The 24509-nt window shown below is 37.0% G+C and overlaps 3 protein-coding genes and 1 long non-coding RNA gene across 5 annotated transcripts in view; all 4 read left to right on the forward strand.

Moving 5' to 3' along the window:
* LOC122976364 (OX-2 membrane glycoprotein-like) overlaps positions 1 to 5263 on the forward strand; it is a 34834-nt gene extending 29571 nt beyond the window's left edge. For both annotated transcript variants that reach the window (XM_044344812.1, XM_044344811.1), the window contains 4 exons: positions 1184 to 1435; positions 1743 to 2078; positions 3715 to 3808; positions 3917 to 5263. In XM_044344812.1, the coding sequence (XP_044200747.1) occupies positions 1184 to 1435; positions 1743 to 2078; positions 3715 to 3808; positions 3917 to 3968 (734 nt within the window). In that variant the 3' untranslated portion in view covers positions 3969 to 5263. The remainder of the gene's footprint in view (positions 1 to 1183; positions 1436 to 1742; positions 2079 to 3714; positions 3809 to 3916) is intronic.
* The window catches only part of LOC122976624 (OX-2 membrane glycoprotein-like), an 82156-nt gene extending 71059 nt beyond the window's left edge, over positions 1 to 11097 (forward strand). The window contains exons 6-8 of the mRNA XM_044345205.1: positions 9261 to 9404; positions 9716 to 9862; positions 10175 to 11097. The gene's annotated coding sequence lies outside the window, so the exon portion shown is untranslated. The remainder of the gene's footprint in view (positions 1 to 9260; positions 9405 to 9715; positions 9863 to 10174) is intronic.
* Positions 5751 to 24509, forward strand: part of LOC122976344 (OX-2 membrane glycoprotein-like) — a 31405-nt gene continuing 12646 nt past the window's right edge. Inside the window, exons 1-4 of the mRNA XM_044344780.1 lie at positions 5751 to 5820; positions 6467 to 6808; positions 7330 to 7635; positions 7712 to 7741. Coding sequence (XP_044200715.1) covers positions 5766 to 5820; positions 6467 to 6808; positions 7330 to 7635; positions 7712 to 7741 — 733 coding nt within the window. The 5' untranslated portion in view covers positions 5751 to 5765. The remainder of the gene's footprint in view (positions 5821 to 6466; positions 6809 to 7329; positions 7636 to 7711; positions 7742 to 24509) is intronic.
* Positions 18219 to 21584, forward strand: LOC122976395. Its single transcript, XR_006400924.1, has 3 exons — positions 18219 to 18297; positions 19993 to 20055; positions 20688 to 21584. It is a non-coding gene; the product is annotated as an uncharacterized LOC122976395 (long non-coding RNA).

The following is a 24509-nucleotide window of genomic DNA, read 5'->3' on the forward strand; positions in this document are numbered from 1 at the left end:
AACTCATTCCGCCGAACTAGCTTGCTCCTTGGCAGCTGTGTGTCGAAGAACATCCGACGGGCGGAAACAGACTCCAAAACGGAGGTTCCGCTAAATGTCTTTTTTTTTTCCTGCTCACGTCACTTTTGTCATGTCCGTGTTCGGAAACGAAAAGGAAATTAAATAAAGACCAAATCATGACCTTCTGCTGTGTTTAAATATATATAGTGGAAAATGAATACAGCTGTTTAGCCTATATGGATCAAAAAGCTTGGGACAGAATCATTCCTATACAAAATTGATGCTGTTTAAATAATCCACCTATAGTAATAAAGGAGCCCGCTTACAGTGTTCGTTTTGTATCTCTTCACATGAGAACATGTGGAAAAACATTTTAAAACTACGGTAATTCTATTGTTTGTACTTTACTCCCATGATAAGCGGCTGTGGCATCATTATTGCCCACCTGAGGCTGGTGCTGCGTGCACACTGATATCATCATGGGAAAACGAAAGTGATTTCTTCTCAGTGAAAAACGTCATCTCCAAAGGGAGGACAGAAATCTAAAGAAATGATCTCCACTCTCTTTGCCTGTGCTGCAGATGGGGAGAAGAAGGAACTTCTTTACTTTATATTCACGTAGGCTAATAAATATATGTCAATTAGATGGTAAACTGCATGAGAAATAAAGAAAAGAAATCGGTTATATACCTAATTATCTCATAGTGATATTTAACCCGGACAGACGTGATCACTATAAGCGGTTTCCACTGTACGTATATCCTCCTCCAGTTTCTTCATCTTCAACTGCAACGCCTTAATTTTTAACCTTCATCAACGCTTGTAAATGGACATACTGCGAAAGAGAAAATGTGTCAAAGAGTAGCTGATTATGTAATTGGTAATGGTAAATTGGTTTAAACATGCATCTGATATTGTCTAGCCTTCTGATAATATAGCCACAGTCACTGATCTGAATGTTCATTCATTAACAAATAACGAAACAAACAAAGCTGTGTTAGTGGAGCGGCTTGAGCCTCACGTGAAAGGTGACGTCAATTCCAGCCAGCTTTCTCTACCTGCGTTGATGGAATACCCCTCTGACGTCAGAGGACTTTCAGGAAATGGTTTTTTTTTTTAAATTACTTCAGGTGTTTTCTCTGTAAATATTGACTGAAGGATAACCATCTGGGATTCCCCGCAGGTGTGCTCCAGGTCACGTGGCAGAGGCTGTTCAAGGATGAGTCCATAGAGAATTTGGCAACCTACAGCAAGCGGTTTGGACAGCAAGTGAACGAGCCTTACCGGGAAAAACTAATGTTCACAGAGGCATCTCTCAACTCATCATCTATCACTGTGAGGAATGTAACATGGGAGGATGAGAGCTGTTATATTTGCTCGTTCAATGTGTATCCAGATGGGTCCCAAAGAAGACAGACTTGCCTCACAGTGCAAGGTAAATTACAGGAAGACCATGCATGTAGATGGAAAAAGAGAAAGAATAGTATTTTTAAATTATGAGCAAAAGTTGTACATCTAAAGTTTAAAGTCGGTTGTCTGGAAGAAATGTTATATTCTTGCAGACATGCAGTGGTTGAAGCCCAAAAATAAGACTTTTTGCTTCAAGTTCTGACATTTGAACTTTTTATATGGCCCTGATTCTGTGAATTCAAACCACAAGTACTCAAATGATCAAATAATCTCTTGTGAGAATAGTTGTAAGAATGGCTGAGGTACTCAAAATGTTTCAATTCTCTATCAAGGAATATCCGAGGTGAAAACAGACGTGCAAGTTACAGACAGAGGAAAAGAGGAGAAAGATGTGAAGGTTGTGTTTAGCTGCTCTGCAACAGGTAAACCAGCTCCCTCCATTCAGTGGGTCGTTTCACCTCCTGCAACCAGCTCAGAAGAAACAAAGACTATGACAGCGACAAACAGTGACCACACATTTACCAGCAGCCGCAACATCACACTGAAAGTATCTGCAGACTGGAAAGGAGATGTGGATTGTCTGGTGAACAGTGGAAAGAGGGGAGAGAGGATGCAGAGGATTCCTTTTTCTTTACATCCTGAACATGTGGAGGACAAGAAAGCGGAAGGTATGCATATCAGTCATTTTGTATCTGTTTTACTGTAACAACAACTGCTGTCTTTAACTGGTAGGCTATTAGTAAACTGCCCAATTTTGGTAATCAGTGTCTGGTTCATTAGAGAGGAAGTAACCTGATGACAGTGTTTACCAAGAAAGCTTCCCAGAAAATTCCCAGTAGAACATCTTTGCATGCAACATGTCACTGACTGGAAGCGATGTCACTCTGTCAACAGTGCAATGTTGAAATAGAAACAGGTTTATAATGGGTAAATTTAAGTGACACTAATACTGACTTTTTTCAATTTTTGGTCATTATCTTAATCAAACATACACATTAGCAATTTTTATTAGCTGTAGCTGTGTTTTCCATCATAAAAAGGCTCCTTTAAAATTAATAGATGTACAGTTTATTCTTTATTTTTGATTGTTTTTCACTTTGTAGCCAACCTAACAAGAGCTTAAACAATTAGTTGATTGAAAGACAAATAATCAGCAATGATTTTAAAGGGGACATATCATGCTTTTTGTGATCTTTTGTCAAATTTTACACTGTTATAATGTTGGGCATCTATGTAAAACGTAGTCAAACTTCCGAAACTTGAGGTGAATGTATGTATAAATGGTGCCTTCAAGTCAAAAGTTACCTCTACTTTCTCCTCGTTATGATGTCAGATCGTTTGCACATGCCCACAAACGCCTGTCTGTTCAGTAGTCTTTGTTGCTAAGGTTGTGTCATGTTGTTGTGGATCAGATTCGGGATCGAACATTTACGGATGTATTTGCGAAATTTATATTTCGAGTAAGGAACAGGTAAAACAAGTGAAATCCGACTGCTATTGTTTGTTTACGTGGCCTGCAGAGCTTCTGGGAACCAATCAGAACAGAGCATCGGGAAGGGAGCCTTAAAGAGACAGGAGCTAAAACGGTGTGTTTCAAACACCTACCCTACTGTGCTTCTGATTGGCTGGGACTGATTGCCTTAATTGGTTAGGTTGGTTAGGTTTAGGCATGAGGAGTGAGATGGTTAGGATAAAAATATCAAGGTCAGAGCCAATCAAAAGGCAGAGTAGGGCAGGTCTTTGTGGAACGTGGGTGGGGAAAAAAAATAACATTGCGGCCTCCGTGGAAGAAGACCCTCTCCCCATGTAGATATAAAAGGCTTATTGAGTGATTAAGTGACTCAGCACTGTCCTGTGGCTCAGTTGACCAGAAACTCAAGAAATTTCCCGAAATTTAGTACATTTTGGTATTGTTCAAAGAATGGGAAACAATTTGAAACATGATGTAATATACAACAGAGAATATTCTGGGACGTGCGTAATTTATCCACCACAATCATGTGCCTGACTAATGAAAACTGTAAATTTGCAGAACAGAATATTACTGTTCCTCAAAGTGAGTCGGCTTTGCAGTGTCATTTCAAGAGAAACTTGTCACAGCACAGTGAGTTGTTGTGACACAGGCTTTAGTTCTCTAGGGAGGTCATATGACAGTTTGATGCTTGGATAAAGTAGGGGAAGTTATGTCAGCATTTAAAATTACGCATGTGACCATGAACATTTCCCACCTTCCTCTTTTCAGGGGAATGTCATTTGATTAATAGCTGTACTGAAACACACTAACAACATGCTGTTTATCTCCAGGTGGAGGAATGTCGTCATCAGGGATTGCACTTCTGATTGCAGCTGTAATGTTTCTTTCCTGCATTGTTGTTGCTGCTGTGATCCAGCGAAAAAGGTGAGATTTTGCATAATAAATATCAACTCAATTTGCACAAAATCTTATCTTTATGTTTAATGTGTTTCCCACGGTAAAATAAACTCTGCTTTTCTTTCTTTCTGGCAGGTTAAAGGGTGACAGAAGATTTGAACATGCTGAAAACTTGAGTAATGTTTGACCTCTCACGCAACCGTCTCTGACTATCTCTGTGCAATTGTTATAAAATTTGCATTTTTTTGCTTCTAAACTTAACAGACTTAACAGTGAATTAAGCTTAAAGCTGTGATCCAAGATGCATTTACTCATGTATATGCTACCTGTCCAGTTTGCATTTCTTTTAGATTGTAATATTCAGCACTTTATATGTCTTTATTGAGCTTCAAGCAGCTAAAAGTAGAATGTAAAAAGCCAGGGAAAATGTCCAGTGTTCCATTGGAGTATTATATTCATGTTATTATATTTTAAGCTGTTAACAAGACTGTGACCTCAACTTTACAATAGTACAATAGTTAAAGTTTGCTTCAAGTAAGTCCAGCAGGTAGATTATGAGTATAACCAGCTGATATAGATGTAATCAATATTCCTTTTTGTGCTTGCGATCATGTGAGGAGACAGAAAAATAGGTGATTTTTACTCAGCCAGAGGAGGAGTAAACTGGAGAGGGGGATGTGACTCAGAGGGGAGATGGGACAGATATTTATATTTAGGGAGTGATAAACATTTGGATTGAAAAATGACCGACTGCCCATCCTGAGGTGGGATGGTTGGATGTCAGCACAGGAAACATGAAGCAAGGAAGAAGAATTCAGGGGAAGTTGAGGCAAAGCAGGCTGAAGCCTTGAGGTTGTGTTTTGGTGACACTGTCCATGTATCACAATGATACTGTGTCACAGACTGATCTCAGGGTGCTGTAGTGCCATCTAGTGTGCTTTTTGGGGAAGTAAAGAACAGGCTTTTTTAAGAGACAGAAATTAAAATATAATGGCACTAAAGAGGATTGAAGTAACCCAAATTTAGCATCACTAAGGAATATAATTCAAATTTCTGTTAGATTGGTACTTCTCCTTTTTCAATGTGATCTATACTGTGAAATGTGAAGTTAGTGCAAAAGAAGATATCAATATTTATCTATCAATATGTATATACAAAGTTTGAATTAGAGATAATATATTACATAATAGACATATTTATTTGTAAGTGTGTTGTTTTTTTTTTTTTTTTTCAATTTTGCACTTCAATGTTTGTGTCTACTTTGCCACTAAAATATACATTTTATTTTCTGTTACACTGTTGTATTGTGTCATGTATGTTGGTTATTGTTTTACATGTACTGTTTCTGAAAACAAATCCCTGTCAATCACTTGATTATATAATTTGTGGTGTTTATTTTGTGATATGATATGTTTTTGATGAATAAGTTATTCTTTCATGTTTCCCATATATTTATTTATTGTTTTTAAGCTAATTAAAATGTTTTAGGTCACTTCACTTGTGTACAGTGCTGTTGTTGCAGATATTATGAACAGGGCTGGATATATCACACCATGCATGTATATGCCAACAAAGAAGAGAATGTGACAAACATCCCCAACAACCACATGTTATAGTGTAACTAAGGAAAAAACTATCAAAACTTTGCTGAAAGTCCTGACGACCGAAAGCGAAAGTAATTAATGTTCAAATCTCAATGACTTGCAGGAGCGGAATGTTCCACTATAACAGGGGGGGATCAGTTTGTGTTCTGGCAATATCGAATTGTTTTTAGAGCAAAACAGCAGCAGCTGGTTAAATCAGCAGCAGTTTATTCGACATTGAAGTGAATCCCATTACGTTGTTTATAGGCGGATTTATTCCAGGGATTACTTATATTATTTTTATATTGACACCTACCTACTGTAGACCTGAATTAGTACATCCATGAGACAGACTTGTCTGCACAGCGGGACTTTCAAGTTTTGGCGCACAAACAGCAGCAATGACAAACCGTGCGGTCTTATATTTTCTTTTTATGGTGGAGGTATTTCCGAAAGGTAAGAAAAATAAATCTGTAATTATAATGTACGTTACAGATTGTTTTAAAGTCATTCGTTGTGAGTAGGTTAAACCTAAAACATAACTAGCTTTTAACATTTTGTCAATGACTGCTTCATTACATTATAAACAGGCACAGAACGGAACCGAATACATGTAATGGCGTTACGTGACACAAAAGAAAGGTGATTGTATACTGTTACAGTTAAAGACATACAGACATTCAGATTAGCGTTACATTTAGTAGAAAAGGGGGATTATTAGCAGGTTTACAGTTTGAGAGCACTTGTCCTTGTTTGCAGCCATATCTCGCTCTGTCATCATGAAAGCTGCGTCGTGCAGCTGGGTTGTGGGTCACACTTTTTACGTTCATCTGAATCCCTCATTCAAGTCCCAGTAAAACTGAAGTTAGAGCGTCTTTAGCGTCTGTACTGTAACTTATTTCAAAGTGAGACGAATACTTGAGTTGTGTACAGTTACAGGAGGGACTTAAATCAAATCTCGCATTTGATTGGACCGCTAAAAAAGTGTGCGGGGCTTATATAGTTAAATGCTGTACCGAACTGCAGAGGACTGTCCTCAAAACCCTCCACAACCTCAGTCTCACATCTACAGCCTAACTGTCATTTCATTTCCTCCATGCAGGTCTAACAGATGTGATACAAACACAGCAGACTGTGATGGCAAAAGTAGGAGAAGATATGTGCTTCAACTGTCAGCTCATGCAGTCTAGAGATGTTCTTCAGGTCACATGGCAGAAACTTTCACCTGGGGGGAAGAAGAAGAATCTTGCCACCTACAACAAATACTTTGGACAAACAGTGAATGCTAATTTTCAGGGGAAAGTGGCGTTTAAAGATCCTGGACTGCAGAACTGCTCCATAGTTATCAGGGAGGTGAAGGAGCAGGATGAAGGCTGCTATCTCTGTTTGTTTAACACGTATCCTGAAGGTTCTCTGACAGGCAGAACCTGCCTCCAACTCTATGGTGAGGACTAGACTTGAAAGTCATTTTCATTATTGATGGCATCGACTAATCAGTGCAGCTGTAAGGATCTTTCTGCGTTATTAAAGACATTTCCATAATCATCGATTAGATTCTATATTTCCAGTATTTAATACATTCCATTTTCATAATGGATTTCCACTCTCACATGCAAATAGATGGAAGATTAAAATTATGTTTATTTGTCTGTTTGCCATGAAATTCAATTTTCTTTTACTGTCACATGTGACAATAACTGTATTTTCACACCACAAAATGCAAAAAGTGCAACCCCCCCAACAGTCCTTGTGTGCATTTATGTTCATGTACAGTGTTTTCATATAGAGCTGCAACAAAATATAGAGCAGCATGAAAGTGACAGATGCTGCATCACCAGTAGCAGGTGATTCTTTCTAGGCCAAACAAACTAACATACTGGACACAAAGCATCATGTCAAAGCTGATGTCTTTGTAAGAAATGAATTCATGTGAAACAGTATTTCTTTAATGTTTTGTCTTTGCAGAGCTGCATGAACCCATTCTACAAATCAGAGAATCAAACTCTACTGAAGAGACAGTTGTGTTCTGCTCGGCCACAGGTCGTCCTGCTCCCACAGTAACTCTGAATGTCCCACAACAAGACCTCTACTTCTCTAACAGCACAGTCAGTGTCACCAACACCAACGGTACAGTCACCGTCACCATTACAGCTGTGCTGTCTGGTTTCCATGCAAACGACACACAAGTTGGATGTGCAGCACGACTGCTCTCAGTCCCTGAGATTCAGGTGTTTAAGATGATTCCTGCGGTGAAACGATCATCTGCTGATGGTGAAAAACACTTCCAAAACCACAGATTTATAAACTGATTATCACTTTATGATTCTGATTTGGTTTCATTTTTCAGGTTTTGATGATGAATCTGGATCCAACAAGAGTAAGTTAACATTGAAGTTATCTTAAGTCAGAATTCACATTTAAACTGTAGTTCCTTTATGAATGTTTAGTGTTTCATGTCACATTTTTCCTCTTTTTCTCATAGATTTCACTTTGATCATTGCATTGATCACAGCAGTGGCTGTTGTTTGTGTTGCTGTAGTCGTCACTGTCCTGCTCAGACATAAATGTAGAAACAGGTAATTTCATTTTTAAGGCATGATGTGGAAGTGAAGAATCACCCGACATGAATTGGAGGCATGAAGTGTCTTAAAACCGTTTAATGCACACCTACAAGTTCATTATCCCACGTATGGTCTTTGCCAACAATATAAAAAAAAACATTTGCCAATTTTTGGTTAAAGTTTTGCACTCAAAGTTGAAAGGTTACGAGGCAAGTGCTTACTGCTGTTATGACAACTTGCCACACTGAACTCGCCACCAGCCTGAACGGAGGCATGAATTTCACGTAAGGTGTCATTAAGCAGAACCACAGTGTTTGTCTCCAAATCAGTTTTCTTTTGTTTTTGGTAGAGAAAGTATCTCAGTATATTAACTGCCCATTTTGTTGCCTTTTTTTAAAATTATTCTCATCCTTCTCTTCTTCTATCATTTTAAGCTCTACAGGTGTCAGTTCCTGGTGCTGTTTCTCACTTGGTTTCTTTCTTTTCTTCCTCATCTTTTTTTCCTCTGCTGCGCCCCTTTCTTCAAAACTTCATAACAAGTAAGCTTTGACAGTTGTGCTTTTTAATGTCCCTATAGTTACAGGTTAAGTAACAGGTGAATTTAGAAGGGTGATAAAACTTGAGCAGAACTACATGTGCAATAAATGGTTTTAACGCACACCTGCCGAGCAATCAGAAAAGAGTATTCACTCAGACCATGGTATAACAGGAATTAACATTGATTATCCCTTACATATGTCACATCCTGCCAGAACTTTCTGTTTGTGTTTATTCCGTTTTATTTTGAAATGTTTTCTCCTCATGTTTTGTTACCTCTACTTCCTGTTTTACCACCTTTGTCATACTGTCTCATTTCACTCACCTGTGTTCTGTTTGTAGTCATTCTTTGTGTATTTAAGTCCAGTTTTCAGTTCATTCTTTGTCAAGTCGTCAGTTAACATTGTTCCTGTTTTTGATTTTTTTCAATTAATATTCTGCATTTGATCCCATTGGCCTGCTGTCTTCTGCTTTTGGGTCCATCTGCTCCGCTCTCCTTGTGATAATATAATGGACACCTCGTTGGGCATACCCCATACTAAGAAGATACACAGAGCTTAAATAATCTATACAGACAACACCTATAAATAATATATAAATGTTCTTAAATCCTTCAGTCTGTCACACAGGGATGCTGAGAACAACAGGACGCCACAAAAACCAATCAAAAACCCTCATGAGTAAGACAGTTTAATAATTATTCACTTGTGCACTCTTCATGGTCCATTGTGTACTCATAGTCAGCCTGTCAATCCAAATCACTGTGGAAATTGGCTCATGTCTTGTTTTTATCTGAAGGTGCAAAACACCTTTAATGAAGCAGGAGAACGAGCAGATCAGGCAACAAACACCTCAGGAAAATAATCCACAAGAGAAACCAGAACCATCACATCAGCACACTGCAGGAAGTCAATTTACCAAACCAATCAAAGACCCTGATGAGTAAGACAATTTCATAATTATTCACTTTACATATTTATTATTAATTGTTTCTTTAGAAAATGATTTAATCTGTCTTCTCTCTATTTTGGCATTTAAGTTTCTTTCTGTCTCTATATCTCTCTAACTAATGTGTTATTTATACATGAAGCTGATTCTGATGCACTTTACTCTTCATGGTCCATTGTGTACTCATAGTCAGCCTGTTTATCCACATAACTGTTAACTGTCAGAGTCATTCAGTGATAGAAATATGTATGATGTATTGTATTAATGTGAGCGGAAACTGACTCATGTCTTGTTTTTATCTGAAGGTGCAAAATACCTTTAATGAATCTGGAGAACGAGCAGATCAGGAAACGAACACCTCAGGAGAAAAGTCCAAAAGAGGAGAAACCAGAACCATCATCTCAACACACAGCAGGAAGTCTATTTACCAAACCAATCAAAGACCCTAATGAGTAAGACAATTTCATAATTATTCACTTGTACATATTTATTATTTATTGCTTCTTTAGGAAATTATTTAATCTGTCTTCTCTCTATTTTGTCATTTAAGTTCCTTTCTGTCTCTATATCTCTCTAACTAATGTGTTATTTATACATGAAGCTGATTCTGATGCACTTTACTCTTCATGGTCCATTGTGTACTCATAGTCAGCCTGTTTATCCACATAACTGTTAACTGTCAGAGTCATTCAGTGATAGAAATATGTATGATGTATTGTAATAATGTGAGTGGAAACTGACTCATGTCTTGTTTTTATCTGAAGGTCCAAGACACCTTTAATGGAGAAGGAGAACCAGCAGATCAGGAAACGTACATCTCAGAAGAAAAATCCAAAAGGGAAGAAACCAGAACCATCATCTCAACGCATAGCAAGAAGTCTGTTTAGTGACAAATAACCTACAAGACTGTAGTTTCAATACAAAGTCAGTCAGACTTGAACAAAGCTGCATCAAAGCATGTGTTGGTAAAATGTTCAGACATTGTAAAAGAATGAACAAGATGAATCTCTCAATTTATATCTCCAGATTGAAAATATCAATGTACAAAGAGGTTCTGGTGTTTTTGTACTATATTTTACCACATTTTTTAAATAACATTTTAAACATCCTAAGATGAAATAAATTATTGAATGTTACCTTTTACTCAGAGAGGAACTACTTTAATGTCTCTGACATGTTGAATACAACCAATTCTCTTCTTTCTTGCTTTTGTTGGGACTTTAAACTCTACCAAGTATTTTGTAAATTCTTATTGTTTTACACCGATTTATTGTTACAGCCATCCATATTTTTGTAAAATGTAAATAGATTCTGGTTTTGTTCTTTGCACTATTTACTGCTGCTTATTTTCTTTTTCTTTTTTGTCACACAAACCTAGTAATGTCAGAGATGAAATTACAGATCATTGAATGTTAAAAAATGAATGTGTATTATTCTTGTGTTAAATTAACATGCAACAAAACAAAGAAACCATCAGAGGAAAGCTTCAATCTAGTAATTTTCAAGACTGACATTTATTGATAGATCCTTAGATACATGTTAGACTTTGTGTGATATGAAACATTTTTCTTCTTCCTCTGTGATTTTTGGAAAGTGTTGGTTAAAATTGGTATTACTGCTACTGCTGCCACTGCTATTATGTCTTCTAATGCTAACGAAGACAACAATAAAGGAGCTATCAAACCGTCATTTTCCTCATAATGTCATTTTTCTCAACTGTGCCTCAATATCTGCTGCACAAAATCAATTTCACAACATGACCGCTGGAGGTCGCTGTTTATACAGATTTACTGTGTGTGTTGAGACATGATGTTACTAAATAAAGGACAGTCTTTGTAAAATCACATCAGTGTTTCTCATCTGTCACATTAGGAATCAGTATTACTGTAGCCTACAATTTATTAATTTATGATGGTAACCTGCAACAGAAACATTTACATCACCAACATTGTATTGCTCATAATTCCTTGCTTCAAAATAACATATAGGAAAGGACTATGCATATTGAACATATAGGCTATAAATGTTTCAGCCTCTCACATCAGACCCATCTGCAAAGGGCTTTGTTTGAATTTTGGTGCACATACAGCAGCAATGTCAAACCGTGCAGTCTTATATTTCCTTTTTATGGTGGAGGTTTTTCCAAAAGGTAAGAAAAAGAAATCCGTTATTATAATGTACGTTACAGTTGGTTCCTTTCTTCAAAATAACATAGAAAGGACTACGCATATATATATAAATGTTTGTTTTTTCAGCCTCACATCATATGCAACACTGCCAACATATGAAAAAGGAAGAATATTGAATCGGCCTCTAATGTTCTGAAAAATAATTATATACTTTTGGGAATTACTTCTATAACCTCCTACCTGTGGTTATTTTAGGGCTTAAATGTGCAACAGCAATATTAGATGCAGCAAATGTGTGCTAATTTAAACTTGCTGAAAGTACTGACAACCGAAAGCGAAAGTAGTTAATGTTCAAATCTTTAACGTATCCTAATGACTTGCGAGAGCGGGATGTTCCACTATAACAGGGGGGATCAGTTTGTGTTCTGGTAATATAGAATTTTTTTTTAGAGCAAAACAGCAACAAGTGCTTAAATCAGCATTTTATTCGACACTAAAGTGATTACTGTTATGTTGTGTATAGAGGGATTTATTCTAGGGATTACTTATATTATTTTTGTATTGACAGCTACCTGCTGTACACCTGGATTAGTACAGTCCTAGTCTCCCATAGGCAGACCTGTCTGCACAGATGACATTTAAAAATTTTGGCACACATGCGGCAGCAATGGCAAACCGTGCAGTCTTATATTTCCTTTTTGTGGTGGAGGTATTTCCAAAAGGTAAGAAAAAAGAGTCCATAATTATAATATACGTTAGTAACGCAATGCATGTAACAGCGTTATGTAGTTAGGGTACAAAAAAGGTGACTGTTTACTGTTACAGTTACAGAAAAAATACGTATTCAGATTATCGTTACATTTAGTAAAAAGGGGGATTATTAATATTAATTTGAGAGCACTTTGTGTGAGAGCTGCTCACACACTGCTGTCACACCGATAGTAAATAACGTTATAGTCACTGCATGAGGAGACACGCTCCGTTGTAGTCAGCGCTCGGTTCAGTTTGTCATTTGCTAAACGATAGTTTAAAATAAATCAATCTGACTCTGCTGTTATCTGCTGGCTGAACACTGAAACACACAGTTGCGCGAGAACTGTATTAAAACTGCCATTGACTGTTCTGTTGTCTCACATAGTGAAGTTAAATTCATATTATTGATATTTATTTACTCTTGTCTTTATTTGCACATTTGGTATTGAAGTAATCCAAAATTAACGGAAAGCAATTAAGTTGCATTACTTTAATATTGTGGTACTTGGATTAGGTTACTGATTACTTTTTTAACAGGTGAGGGAGATCAGGATTGTAGGTCACATTTTAAATTCAAATCAAATCCTTCGCTTTGATTGGACCATTACTAACTGGGCGGGGCTTGCTCCACACACACACCTCACTTGCTGTTAGAGCAGGAGGAGGAAGAGGGAGGAAGCAATGAATTAGTCTCTTTCTATCTCTCTCCATAATGCTCTGTAAGCTACCACGACCCACAAAACAGTGAAGTGTGGTTTTATACAGACATTTTGACTGGAGTGGCCAAGATGGGACACAGAGCTAGTGGGGGTTTACCTGTGTAAAACATATTTTATACACTTGTCAGCGATGTTATTCATATCATTGTGGCGTTAAGTCCGCTTGCATCAGCTCTACTATCTCTGAGCTGTGAACTTCACTGTAATAACTTTAGCTTACAGTCCTGCTTTAAAGTTTTCAGTGGACTTCACTTACCTTAAAAACATCGTACACAATGCTACAAGTAGCTACATGTGTAAATTGCACCTTAACATTTACTACCAATACAGAAACAATGTTGAGCACACACAATCATAAACAATTTTTCTCATCTGCATGAGTAAAAATCTCTTAAATTCCATAGACTGCTCTTACTCAGTTTAACTAATTGAAAACATCACTTTACACCTTTTACTGTGTTTACTTAATGACCTACTGTAGACAGTGTAAGTAAGGCAGAGAAATAAAATAAACCTCACTTTCCAGCCTACATCTCTACAGGCTCACAGGTTTAACTTGGCTGGTTAACTACCTGTATTCTAGCAATAATCTCACTCTTATACACTCTGAACACAAATAACATTACCTACACGACACAGTAAAATGCTATTAAACAAAACTGTACATAAGCTAAACATTTCACAGGCTTTGTTGCATCAAAATGGTCATTAATGCTATATATTAACACACATTACACTGTGAATTATATATGCTAATCGCTAGCGTCAAACACTAATGCTTCCAGCACATACACATATCCCAGCCCCACATTTACATTCAAATTCAAATTCAAACACTTGCATGTGACCCCAAACCAATGTCCACAACATTTACAGGAGTAAGAGGAGGAAGACTCGATTTTGTCACCATAACAGTCCCATTACACTTTTTTTTATATGTGCAAAACATATTATAAACAGGTCTCAGGAATGTTATTCATATCATTGCGGCATTAGCTCAGCTTGTGGTCACAAGCTGTCCTGAGTCCTGACGGCCAGCATGTACCTTCGATTCATGATAAAAAGTCAGCTGACTAGAGATCTGCTCTCATGGCCTCAGTCTTATCATTACTATGGTGGAAGGAAATGGCAGTGTTTTTCCCACCTTATTATGTTGATGAACTTGACTAATTACTTACAGGTCTGGGGTGGCCAATTAGATTTCAGGGGTGTCTGTGGTCATCCCAGGCCACTTCCTAAAATTTCCATTGGTTTTATATGATGATTATATGATGAAATTTAGTCATCATGAATCATCAAACATTTGAAACTATTTTGCAGGAAGAGAAAAGACAGGGATTTTGATGAAAAATACTCTGATACTGATTTTTTGGCATATGTTTGGCATATAACAAGAGATAAATGAACAATTAATACAGGGGCACAGGATTAAAACTGGGAAAATGTGTTTTTCATTTCATGGGGCCTTTAATAGATTCCCTTTTAATGTTTAATGGAAGCCTAAAGTGTCAGGTAGGAACTGAATGACTTTACTCCCCTTCAGTTTATTCTGTTCCAAAGATGTGGACTGTCAAATACACCTTGTGGACTTGTGACAACCATCACCATTGTGGGGTTGGTAGTCACACACTGTTGGTTGGTTGTTCCTGTTATTTTAATAAAGAAAAATAAAAATCTTAAAAATGAATTTAAAAGGTTTAATGTCATTGAAATGCAACAACTTAACACATCTCCTACTTCGAGAGAACAGGAAAAATCATTGCTGTAAGTGCATTTTTTGTCCTCATATAACAAAATTGTGCAGCTTCACCTCTCTGACTACCCTGAGCATTAGATCTGGTGGAGTTTCAGTTTATCTGCTGGTTATATCGAATTTATTTTAGAGCAAAACAGCAGCAGCTGGTTAAATCAGCAGCTTATTCGACATTGAAGGGAATCCCGTTATGTTGTTTATGGATAGATTTATTCCAGGGATTATTTATTATTTTTATATTGACACCCACCTACTGTACACATGGATTAGTATAGTCCTAGTCTCCTGTAGACAGACCTGTGCATAGCAAGACATTAAATTTTTGGCTTGTACATGCAGCAGCAATGGCAAACCGTGCAGTCTTATATTTCCTTTTTGTGCTGGAGTTATATCCAAAAGGTAAGAAAAATACATCTTTAATTCTAATGTATATTACAGTTTTTTTTAAGTCATTCATTGTGAGTAGGTTAAACCTAAAAATAACTGTGTAGCTTTTAACATTTTGTTAATGACTGCGTCATTACATCATAAACAGGCATGAGGGGTAACTGAATACATGTAACGGCGTTACAAAGAAAGGTGATTGTATACTGTTACAGTTATATATAAAAAAACGCACTCAGATTAGCGTTACATTTAGTAAAAAGGGGGGTTATTAGCAGGATTACAATTTGACCGCTCTTGCAGCTATGTGTCTCTGTCATCATGAAAGTTGCAGCTTGATGTGGGTCACACTTTTTACTTTCATCTGAATCCCTCATTCAAGTCCCAGTGAAAATGAAGTTAGAGCGTCTTTAGCTTCAGCACTGTGACTCATTTCCCAGTGAATCGGGAAATGAGTTGTGTACAGCTACAGGATTGATTTAGATCAAATCTCGCATTTGATTGGACCGCTAAAAAGTGGGCGGGACTTACACGTCATGTGCCCTACAGAGCTGCAGAGAACTGTTTGCTCCTCTCGGACCCTCGCCTGTTGTTGAGGAGGAGGAGGAAGAGGAAGAGATGAATGAAGTAGATCTCAGCCACATTGTTTTGAAAATGAAAACCAAGTATTTGCCCAAACACACATCTCTTCTCTCTCTCTTAGCTACTACGACCCACAAACTGTGAAGTGCGGTTTTATATGACCATTTGTGTCTAGCTACTGGCCCAAAGTCACATTTGATTGGAAGCATTTTTGTACAGGAAAAGAAAAGACAGGGATTTTGATGTTACAAATACTGTGATACTGATTTTTTGACATATATTTGGCATATAACAAGAGATAGATGAACAATTAAAACAAGGACAAATGATTAAAACTGGGAAAATGTGTTTTTCATTTCATGGGGCCTTTAATAGATTCCCTTTCAATGTGTAATTGAAGCCAAAAGTGTCAGGTAGGAATGGCGTGACTTTACTCTCCTTCAGCTTATTCTGTTCAACAGATGTGGACTGTCAAATATGTCTTGGGGACTTGTGACAACCACTCCCATCGTGGGGTTGGTAGTCACACACTTTGGGATTTTTTGTCTCTGTTATTTTAATGAGGAAAAATAAAAAATGGAGGCAATCTTAAAAAGGAATTTAAAACCTTTAATTTTGTTGAAATGCAACAACCTAACACATTTCTTGCATCGAGAGAGAAAAAAAACAGGAAAACTCATCAGTATAAGTGCATTTTTTATGCTTATATAACAATATTGTGCAGCTTCACCTCTCTGACTGTCCTGAGCATTACATCTGGTGGAGTTTGGCCCTTGTTTGTCTTCCTGACAAAATTCCTGCTCATTTTTCTATGTAAAAAGAAAGAAAGGACTGGATATATCACACCATGCGTGTATATGCCAGCAAAGAAGAGAATGTGATAAGCTTCCCCAACTGGGATTTTTTGCTACCAGCAAAGTTAACAACCACATTTTGTAGCATAGCTAAAAAAAACTATCTAAACTATATTTCTCCTTTCATACTTTCTAATGGTAATAATTGTTTTATTATAAACAGATTGTGTAAAAGCCTAGAAGAGAAACACCGAAGAGCTGGATATTTAAATTTTGACATGAAAAACACTAAAAGTCTTCTCAGCTCAATGTCAAATCTTACTCCTGAACAACATTTTTTAGTAGGGTGCTCTCTAAGGAGCAACATCTAATGAATGTGACAAACCAACCCAGTCCTCCCCGGATTAGTAATTGTATGGGATTACATTTTAAAAGTCACCCTCCAGACCCTGATTATAAATCACAATGTTAAGTCGTAGCAAAAACTTCAGCCTCACATCTATAACTGTCATTTAATTTCCTCCATGCAGGTCTAACAGCTGTGATACAAACACAGCAGACTGTGATGGCAGCAGTAGGAGAAGATGTCCATCTCAGCTGTCAGCTCATGCAGTCTAGAGATGTTCTTCAGGTCTCATGGCAGAAACTTTCACCTGAGGGGAAGAAGAAGATTCTTGCTGCCTACAACAAAGACTTTGAGCAAGGAGTGATTCCTGGTTTTCAGGGGAAAGTGGAGTTTAAAGATGCTGGACTGCAGAACTGCTCCATAGTTATCAGGAAGGTGATGGAGCAGGATGAAGGCTGCTATCTCTGTTTGTTTAACACGTATCCTGATGGTTCTCTGACAGGCAGAACCTGCCTCCAACTCTATGGTGAGCTCCTTTCTTCACTTTTGAAGACATATTTGTGGTGAATTACAGTTTTAACTTGTTTCACATGGCACATCTTCTCCACCTGCAGGGCTTAAACAGATGGCAGTTAAATTGTCCGAAATGCCCAAATAATTTCCCCTAATTTGTGAAATGAAATGTTTTGTTTTTTTTTAAGTGAGAGATGCTGCCCCAAATATATGTGATTCACAATGTTATAAAAGAGGAGAAAGTAGCAAACAGTTGTTTTTTTAACAACTTGCTCCATGTGATATTTTTTTTAATGTTTTGTCTTTGCAGAGCTGCATGAACCCATTCTACAAATCAGAGAATCAAACTCTACTGAAGAGACAGTTGTGTCCTGCTCGGCCACAGGTCGTCCTGCTCCCACAGTAACTCTGAATGTCTCACAACAAGACCTCTACTTCTCTCACAACAGCACAGTCAGTGTCACCAACACCAACGGTACAGTCACCGTCACCACTACAGCTGTGCTGTCTGGTTTCTATGGAAACGATGCACAAGTTGGATGTGCAGCACGACTGCTCTCAGTCCCTGAAATTCAGGTGTTTATGACGATTCCTGCTGATGGTGAGAAACACTTCCAAATCATCAGAATTATAAATTGATTATCATTTTATGATTTTGATATTTAGTTTTCTTTCTTCAGGTTTTAATGATGAATCTGGATCCGATAAAAGTAAGTTAACCTTAAAGTTATCTCAAGTCAAAATTAGTAGTAGTTGCGTTATTGCGAATGTTTAATGTTTCATATCACGTTTTTTCCTCTTTTTCTCATAGATTTTAATTTGATCATCGCATTGATCACAGCAGTGGCCTTTGTTTGTGTTGCTGTAGTCGCCACTCTCGTCACTGTCCTGCTCATACGTAAACATAAGAACAGGTAATTTCAACTTTCAACTCAATATCTGTTTTGTTGTGATACCAGTGTCTCATGGTTAATATGGTAATAATTTATTGACATTTATACCATGGTCTGGGTGAATACTCGATTCTGATTGGCTGCAGGGTGTCCGTTAATTCCTGATAATATACAAAATAGTTCCAGTGAAACTGTCTGTTCACCGTACTAAGTTAATGCGCTGACTAAAATGAGTAACCATAGCAACAGGGACACAGTCAAAGCCTCCGTTTACAATTTATTGCAACACGTTAAACAAGCTAACAAATTGCACCGAGTGACTTCAACGTTCCTTTTAACCTATTTCGAGAATATGACAACTTTGATGACTGTGATGCAGCTGAAAAAAGATAAATTGAAAAGAAACAAGAGAAACAGCACAAGGAGTTAACAGCGGGAGAAATATTTAACAAGGCATACTGACACCTCAACATTAGAAATGAAAGAGAATCTGAATATCTTATTTACAACACTGAGTGTAGTCCTTCGGTGCCTCGTCCTCTGAACACCACAGGATGGCGACTGTAACACACAAACTGCAAGAAGTACACTGCTCCTCTGAACTCACTGATACTTTAAAGCCATCGTCTCACATCCTGTTCGCTGCTCAACTCACTACTTCAGGCTGTGGCCATCAGTACACATGGCCTATCAGTTTGTGGAAAATCTTGATATTGATTTCGGGGACAATGACATGGCTGGATTGCTAGCTAGTCTTGTTGTTAAACATACTGTGAAATTATAACTACTGTTTGTTGACTGTACGCAATGTTGTTGACTTTGAATCTTGCTAGTATAACATTAACTTTCTGGATCATAGCTGAGCCAAAGGGTTCTATGAGCTGAGTGGACTAGAAATATCTCCTGTTGCCAAGTCGTATCTAAGGTTCTTTCTATTTACTGGAGTAGTAAACAATGTTTGCATTGCATAAGAACCTCATATGATCATGATTGTTCCAGGTATTAGTCAAACCCTCAGGTGTCACAAGAGAAACTGAGTTATGGCTTGTAAAAAACTTTTGGTTTTGATTGCAAAACGCATGAAAATGTAAATTAATGGTCTTTTTTGCACATTTATTTCAGCTCAATTTTAATCACCGTTCTAAATTCACCCAGTGTGCAACCTACAACCATAGGAATATTAAAGAGCACAGCTGTCAAAGCATATTTGTTATGAAGTTTTGAAGAAAGGGACACAGCAGAGGAAAAAAAGATGGAGAAGAAAAGAAAGAAACCAAGCGAAAAGCAGCACAAAGAACTGACACCTGGAGAGCTTAAAATGAAAGAGGAAGAGAAGGATGAGATTAATACAAAAAAGGCAACTAAATGGGCAGTTAATATATTTCTCCACCCAAAAAACCCATGATAACCTTTCGATTTTGAGTGCAAAACTTTCAACAAAAATTGGCGAATGCTTTGATTTTATATTGTTGGCAAATGACCATAAGCAGGACAATGAACTTGTAGGTGTGCGTTTAACGGTTTTAAGGCATGACGTGGAGGTGAAGAACCACCTGATCCGAAGCAGAGGCATGAAGTGCCTTAAAAACGTTTGATGCACACCTGCAAGTTGATTATCAAATCAAAGGGAAATAAAGTAAAGTACAGGTACCTCAAAACTTTGCTTGAGTAAATATACCACTGTAAATAATATATAAATGTTCTTAAATCCTTCAGTCTGTCACACAGGGATGTTGAGGAGACGGAGATGACACAAGAACCAATCAAAGACCATCATGAGTAAGACAATTTCATAATTATTCACTTGTTTACTCTTCATGGTCCATTGTGTACTCATAGTCAGCCTGTTTATCCACATAACTGTTACCTGTCAGAGTCATTCAGTGATAGAAATATGTATGATGAATTGTAATAATGTGAGTGGAAACTGACTCATGTCTTGTTTTTATCTGAAGGTGCAAAACACCTTTAATGAAGGAGGAGAACCAGCAGATCAGGAAACGGACACCTCAGCAGGAGAAAAGTCCAGAAGAGGAGAAACCAGAACCATCATCTCAACACACAGCAGGAAGTCGATTTACCAAACCAATCAAAGACAATTATGAGTAAGATAATTTCATAATTATTCACATATTTATCATTAATTGCTTCTTCAGAAAATTATTTAATCTGTCTTCTCTCTATTTTGGTATTTAAGTTCCTTTCTGTCTCTATATCTCTCTAACTAATGTGTTATTTATACATGAAGCTGATTCTGATGCACTTAACTCTTCATGGTCCATTGTGTACTCATAGTCAGCCTGTTTATCCACATAACTGTTAACTGTCAGAGTCATTCAGTGATAGAAATATGTATGACGTATTGTAATAATGTGAGTGGAAATTGACTCATGTCTTGTTTTTATCTGAAGGTGCAAAACACCTTCAAGGAAGCAGGAGAACCAGCAGATCAGGCAACAAACATCTGGGAAGAGAAATCCAAAAGGGGAGAAACCAAAATCCTGCTTTCAAGACATAGTTAAAAATCTATTTAGTGACAAATAATCCACAAGACTGTAGTTTCAATACAAAGTCAGTCAGACTTAAACAAAGCTGCATCAAAGCATGTGTTGGTAAAATGTTCAGACATTGTAAAAGAATCAAAAAGTGTCCTGAACAAGATGAATCTCTCGTCTTATATCTCCAGTTTGAAAAGATTAATGTACACAGAGGTTTTGACGTTTTTGTACTATTTAAAAAAAAAAAAATAAAAATCTTATAACATTTTAAGTTAAATCAATTATTGAATGTTACCTTTGACTCAGAGAGGAACTATTTTAAAGTCTCTGACATGTTGAATACAACCAGTTTCTCTTCTTTCTTGTTGTTTGTTTGGACTTTAAACCAAAAGAAAACTTCTTATTGTTTTACACCAGTTTATTGTTTCATCCTTGCATATTTTTGCAAAATGTAAATATCCTCTGGTTTTGTTCTTTGCACTATTCACTGCTGCTTATTTTCTCATTTTTTATTGTTTCTTCTTTGTAATTTTGATGTAAAAATGAACATGTATTACTCTTGTGTTAAATTAACATGCAACAAAACAAAGAAACCATCAGAAGGAAGCTCCAATCTAGTAATTTTCAAGATTGACATTTATTGATAGATCCTCAGATACATGTTAGACTTTGTGTGACATGAAACATTTTTCTTCTTCCTCTGTGATTTTTGGAAAGTGTTGGTTAAAATTGGTATTACTGCTACTGCTGCCACTGCTATTATGTCTTCTAATGCTAACAAAGACAACAATAAAGGAGCTATCAAACCTTTATTTTCTTTATAACGTCATTTATTCCCAACTGTGCCTCAATATCTGCTGCAGATTTTTTTCGTAATCAATTTCACAACATGACCGCTGGAGGTCCCTGTTTATGCAGATTTACTGTGTGTGTTGAGACATGATGTTACTAAATAAAGGACAGTCTTTGTAAAATCACATCAGTGTTTCTCATCTGTCACATCAGGAATCAGTATTACTGTAGCCTACAATTTATTAATTTATGATGGTAACCTGCAACAGAAACATTTACATCACCAACATTGTATTGATCACGTGAAAAAGCCTAATTCCTTTCTTCAAAATAATATATAAGAAAGGACTATGCATATTTAACATATATAAACGTTTGTTTTTTCAGCCTCTCACATCAGACCTGTCTGCAAAGCGCTTTGTTTGAATTTTGGTGCACATACATCAGCAATGGCAAACCGTGCAGTCTTATATTTCCTTTTTATGGTGGAGGTATTTCCAAAAGGTAAGAAAAAGAAATCCGTTATTATAATGTACGTTACAGTTGGTTCCTTTCTTCAAAATAACATAGAAAGGACTACGCATATATATATAAATGTTTGTTTTTTCAGCCGCACATCATATGCAACACTGCCAACATATGAAAAAGGAAGAATATTGAATCGGCCTCTAATATTCTGAAAAATAATTATTTACTTTTGGGGATTACTTCTATAACCTCCTACCTGTGGTTATTTTAGGGCTTAAATGTGCAACAGCGATATTAGATGCAGCAAATGTGTGCTAATTTAAACTTGGCTGAAAGTACTGACAACCGAAAGCGAAAATAGTTAATGTTCAAATCTTTAACGTATCCTAATGACTTGCGAGAGCGGGATGTTCCACTATAACAGGGGGGATCAGTTTGTGTTCTGGTAATATAGAATTTTTTTTTTAGAGCAAAACAGCAACAAGTGCTTAAATCAGCATTTTATTCGACACTAAAAAGATTACTGTTATGTTGTGTATAGAGGGATTTATTCTAGGGATTACTTATATTATTTTTATATTGACAGCTACCTACTGTACACCAGGATTAGTACAGTCCTAGTCTCCCATAGGCAGACTTGTCTGCACAAGCTGAAATTTAAAAATTTTGGCACACATGCAGCAACAATGGCAAACCGTGCAGTCTTATATTTCCTTTTTGTGGTGGAGGTATTTCCAAAAGGTAAGAAAAAAGAGTCCATAATTATAATATACGTTAGTAACGCAATGCATGTAACAGCGTTATGTAGTTAGGGTACAAAAAAGGTGACTGTTTACTGTTACAGTTACAGAAAAAATACGTATTCAGATTATCGTTACATTTAGTAAAAAGGGGGATTATTAATATTAATTTGAGAGCACGTTGTGTGAGAGCTGCACACACACTGCTGTCACACCGATAGTAAATAACGTTATAGTCACTGCACGAGGAGACACGCTCCGTTGTAGTCAGCGCTCGGTTTAGTTTGTCATTTGCTAAACGATAGTTTAAAATAAATCAATCTCTGACTCTGCTGTTATCTGCTGGCTGAACACTGAAACACACAGTTGCGCGAGAACTGTATTAAAACTGTCATTGACTGTTCTGTTGTCTCACATAGTGAAGTTAAATTCATATTATTGATATTTATTTACTCTTGTCTTTATTTGCACATTTGGTATTGAAATAATCCAAAATTAACGGAAAGCAATCAAGTTGCATTACTTTAATATTGTGGTGCTTGGATTAGGTTACTGATTACATTTTTAACAGGTGAGGGAGATCAGGGTTGAAGGTTACATTTTAAATTCAAATCAAATGCTTCGCTTTGATTGGACCGTTACTAACTGGGCGGGGCTTGTTCCACACACACACCTCACTTGCTGTTAGAGCAGGAAGAGGAAGAGGGAGGATGCAATAAATTAGTCTCTTTCTATCTCTCTCCATAATGCTCTGTAAGCTACCACGACCCACAAAACAGTGAAGTGTGGTTTTATACAGACATTTTGACTGGAGTGGCCAAGATGGGACACAGAGCTAGTGGGGGTTTACTTGTGTAAAACATATTTTATACACTTGTCAGCGATGTTATTCATATCATTGTGGCGTTAAGTCCGCTTGCATCAGCTCTACTATCTCTGAGCTGTGAACTTCACTGTAATAACTTTAGCTTACAGTCCTGCTTTTAAGTTCTCAGTGGACTTCACTTACCTTAAAAACATCGTACACAATGCTACAAGTACCTACATGTGTAAATTGCACCTTAACATTTACTACCAATACAGAAATAATGTTGAGGATACACAATCATAAACAATTTTTCTCATCTGCATGAGTAAAAATCTCTTAAATTCCATAGACTGCTCTTACTCAGTTTAACTAATTGAAAACATCACTTTACACCTTTTACTGTGTTTACTTAATGACCTACTGTAGATAGTGTAAGTAAGGCAGAGAAATAAAATAAACCTCACTTTCCAGCCTACATCTCTACAGGCTCACAGGTTTAACTTGGCTGGTTAACTACCTGTATTCTAGCAATAATCTCACTCTTATACACTCTGAACACAAATAACATTACCTACACGACACAGTAAAATGCTATTAAACAAAACTGTACATAAGCTAAACATTTCACAGGCTTTGTTGCATCAAAATGGTCATTAATGCTATATATTAACACACATTACACTGTGAATTATATAGGCTATGCTAATCGCTAGCGTGAAACACTAATGCTTCCAGCACATACACATATCCCAGCCCCACATTTACATTCAAATTCAAATTCAAACACTTGCATGTGACCCCAAACCAATGTCCACAACATTTACAGGAGTAAGAGGAGAAAGATTCTATTTTGTCACCATAACAGTCCCATTACACTTTTTTTTTACATGTGCGAAACATATTATAAACAGTTCTCAGGAATGTTAT

The sequence above is a fragment of the Thunnus albacares genome, chromosome 24 (genome assembly GCF_914725855.1).
Source record: "Thunnus albacares chromosome 24, fThuAlb1.1, whole genome shotgun sequence".
Taxonomy (NCBI): Eukaryota; Metazoa; Chordata; class Actinopteri; order Scombriformes; family Scombridae; genus Thunnus; species Thunnus albacares.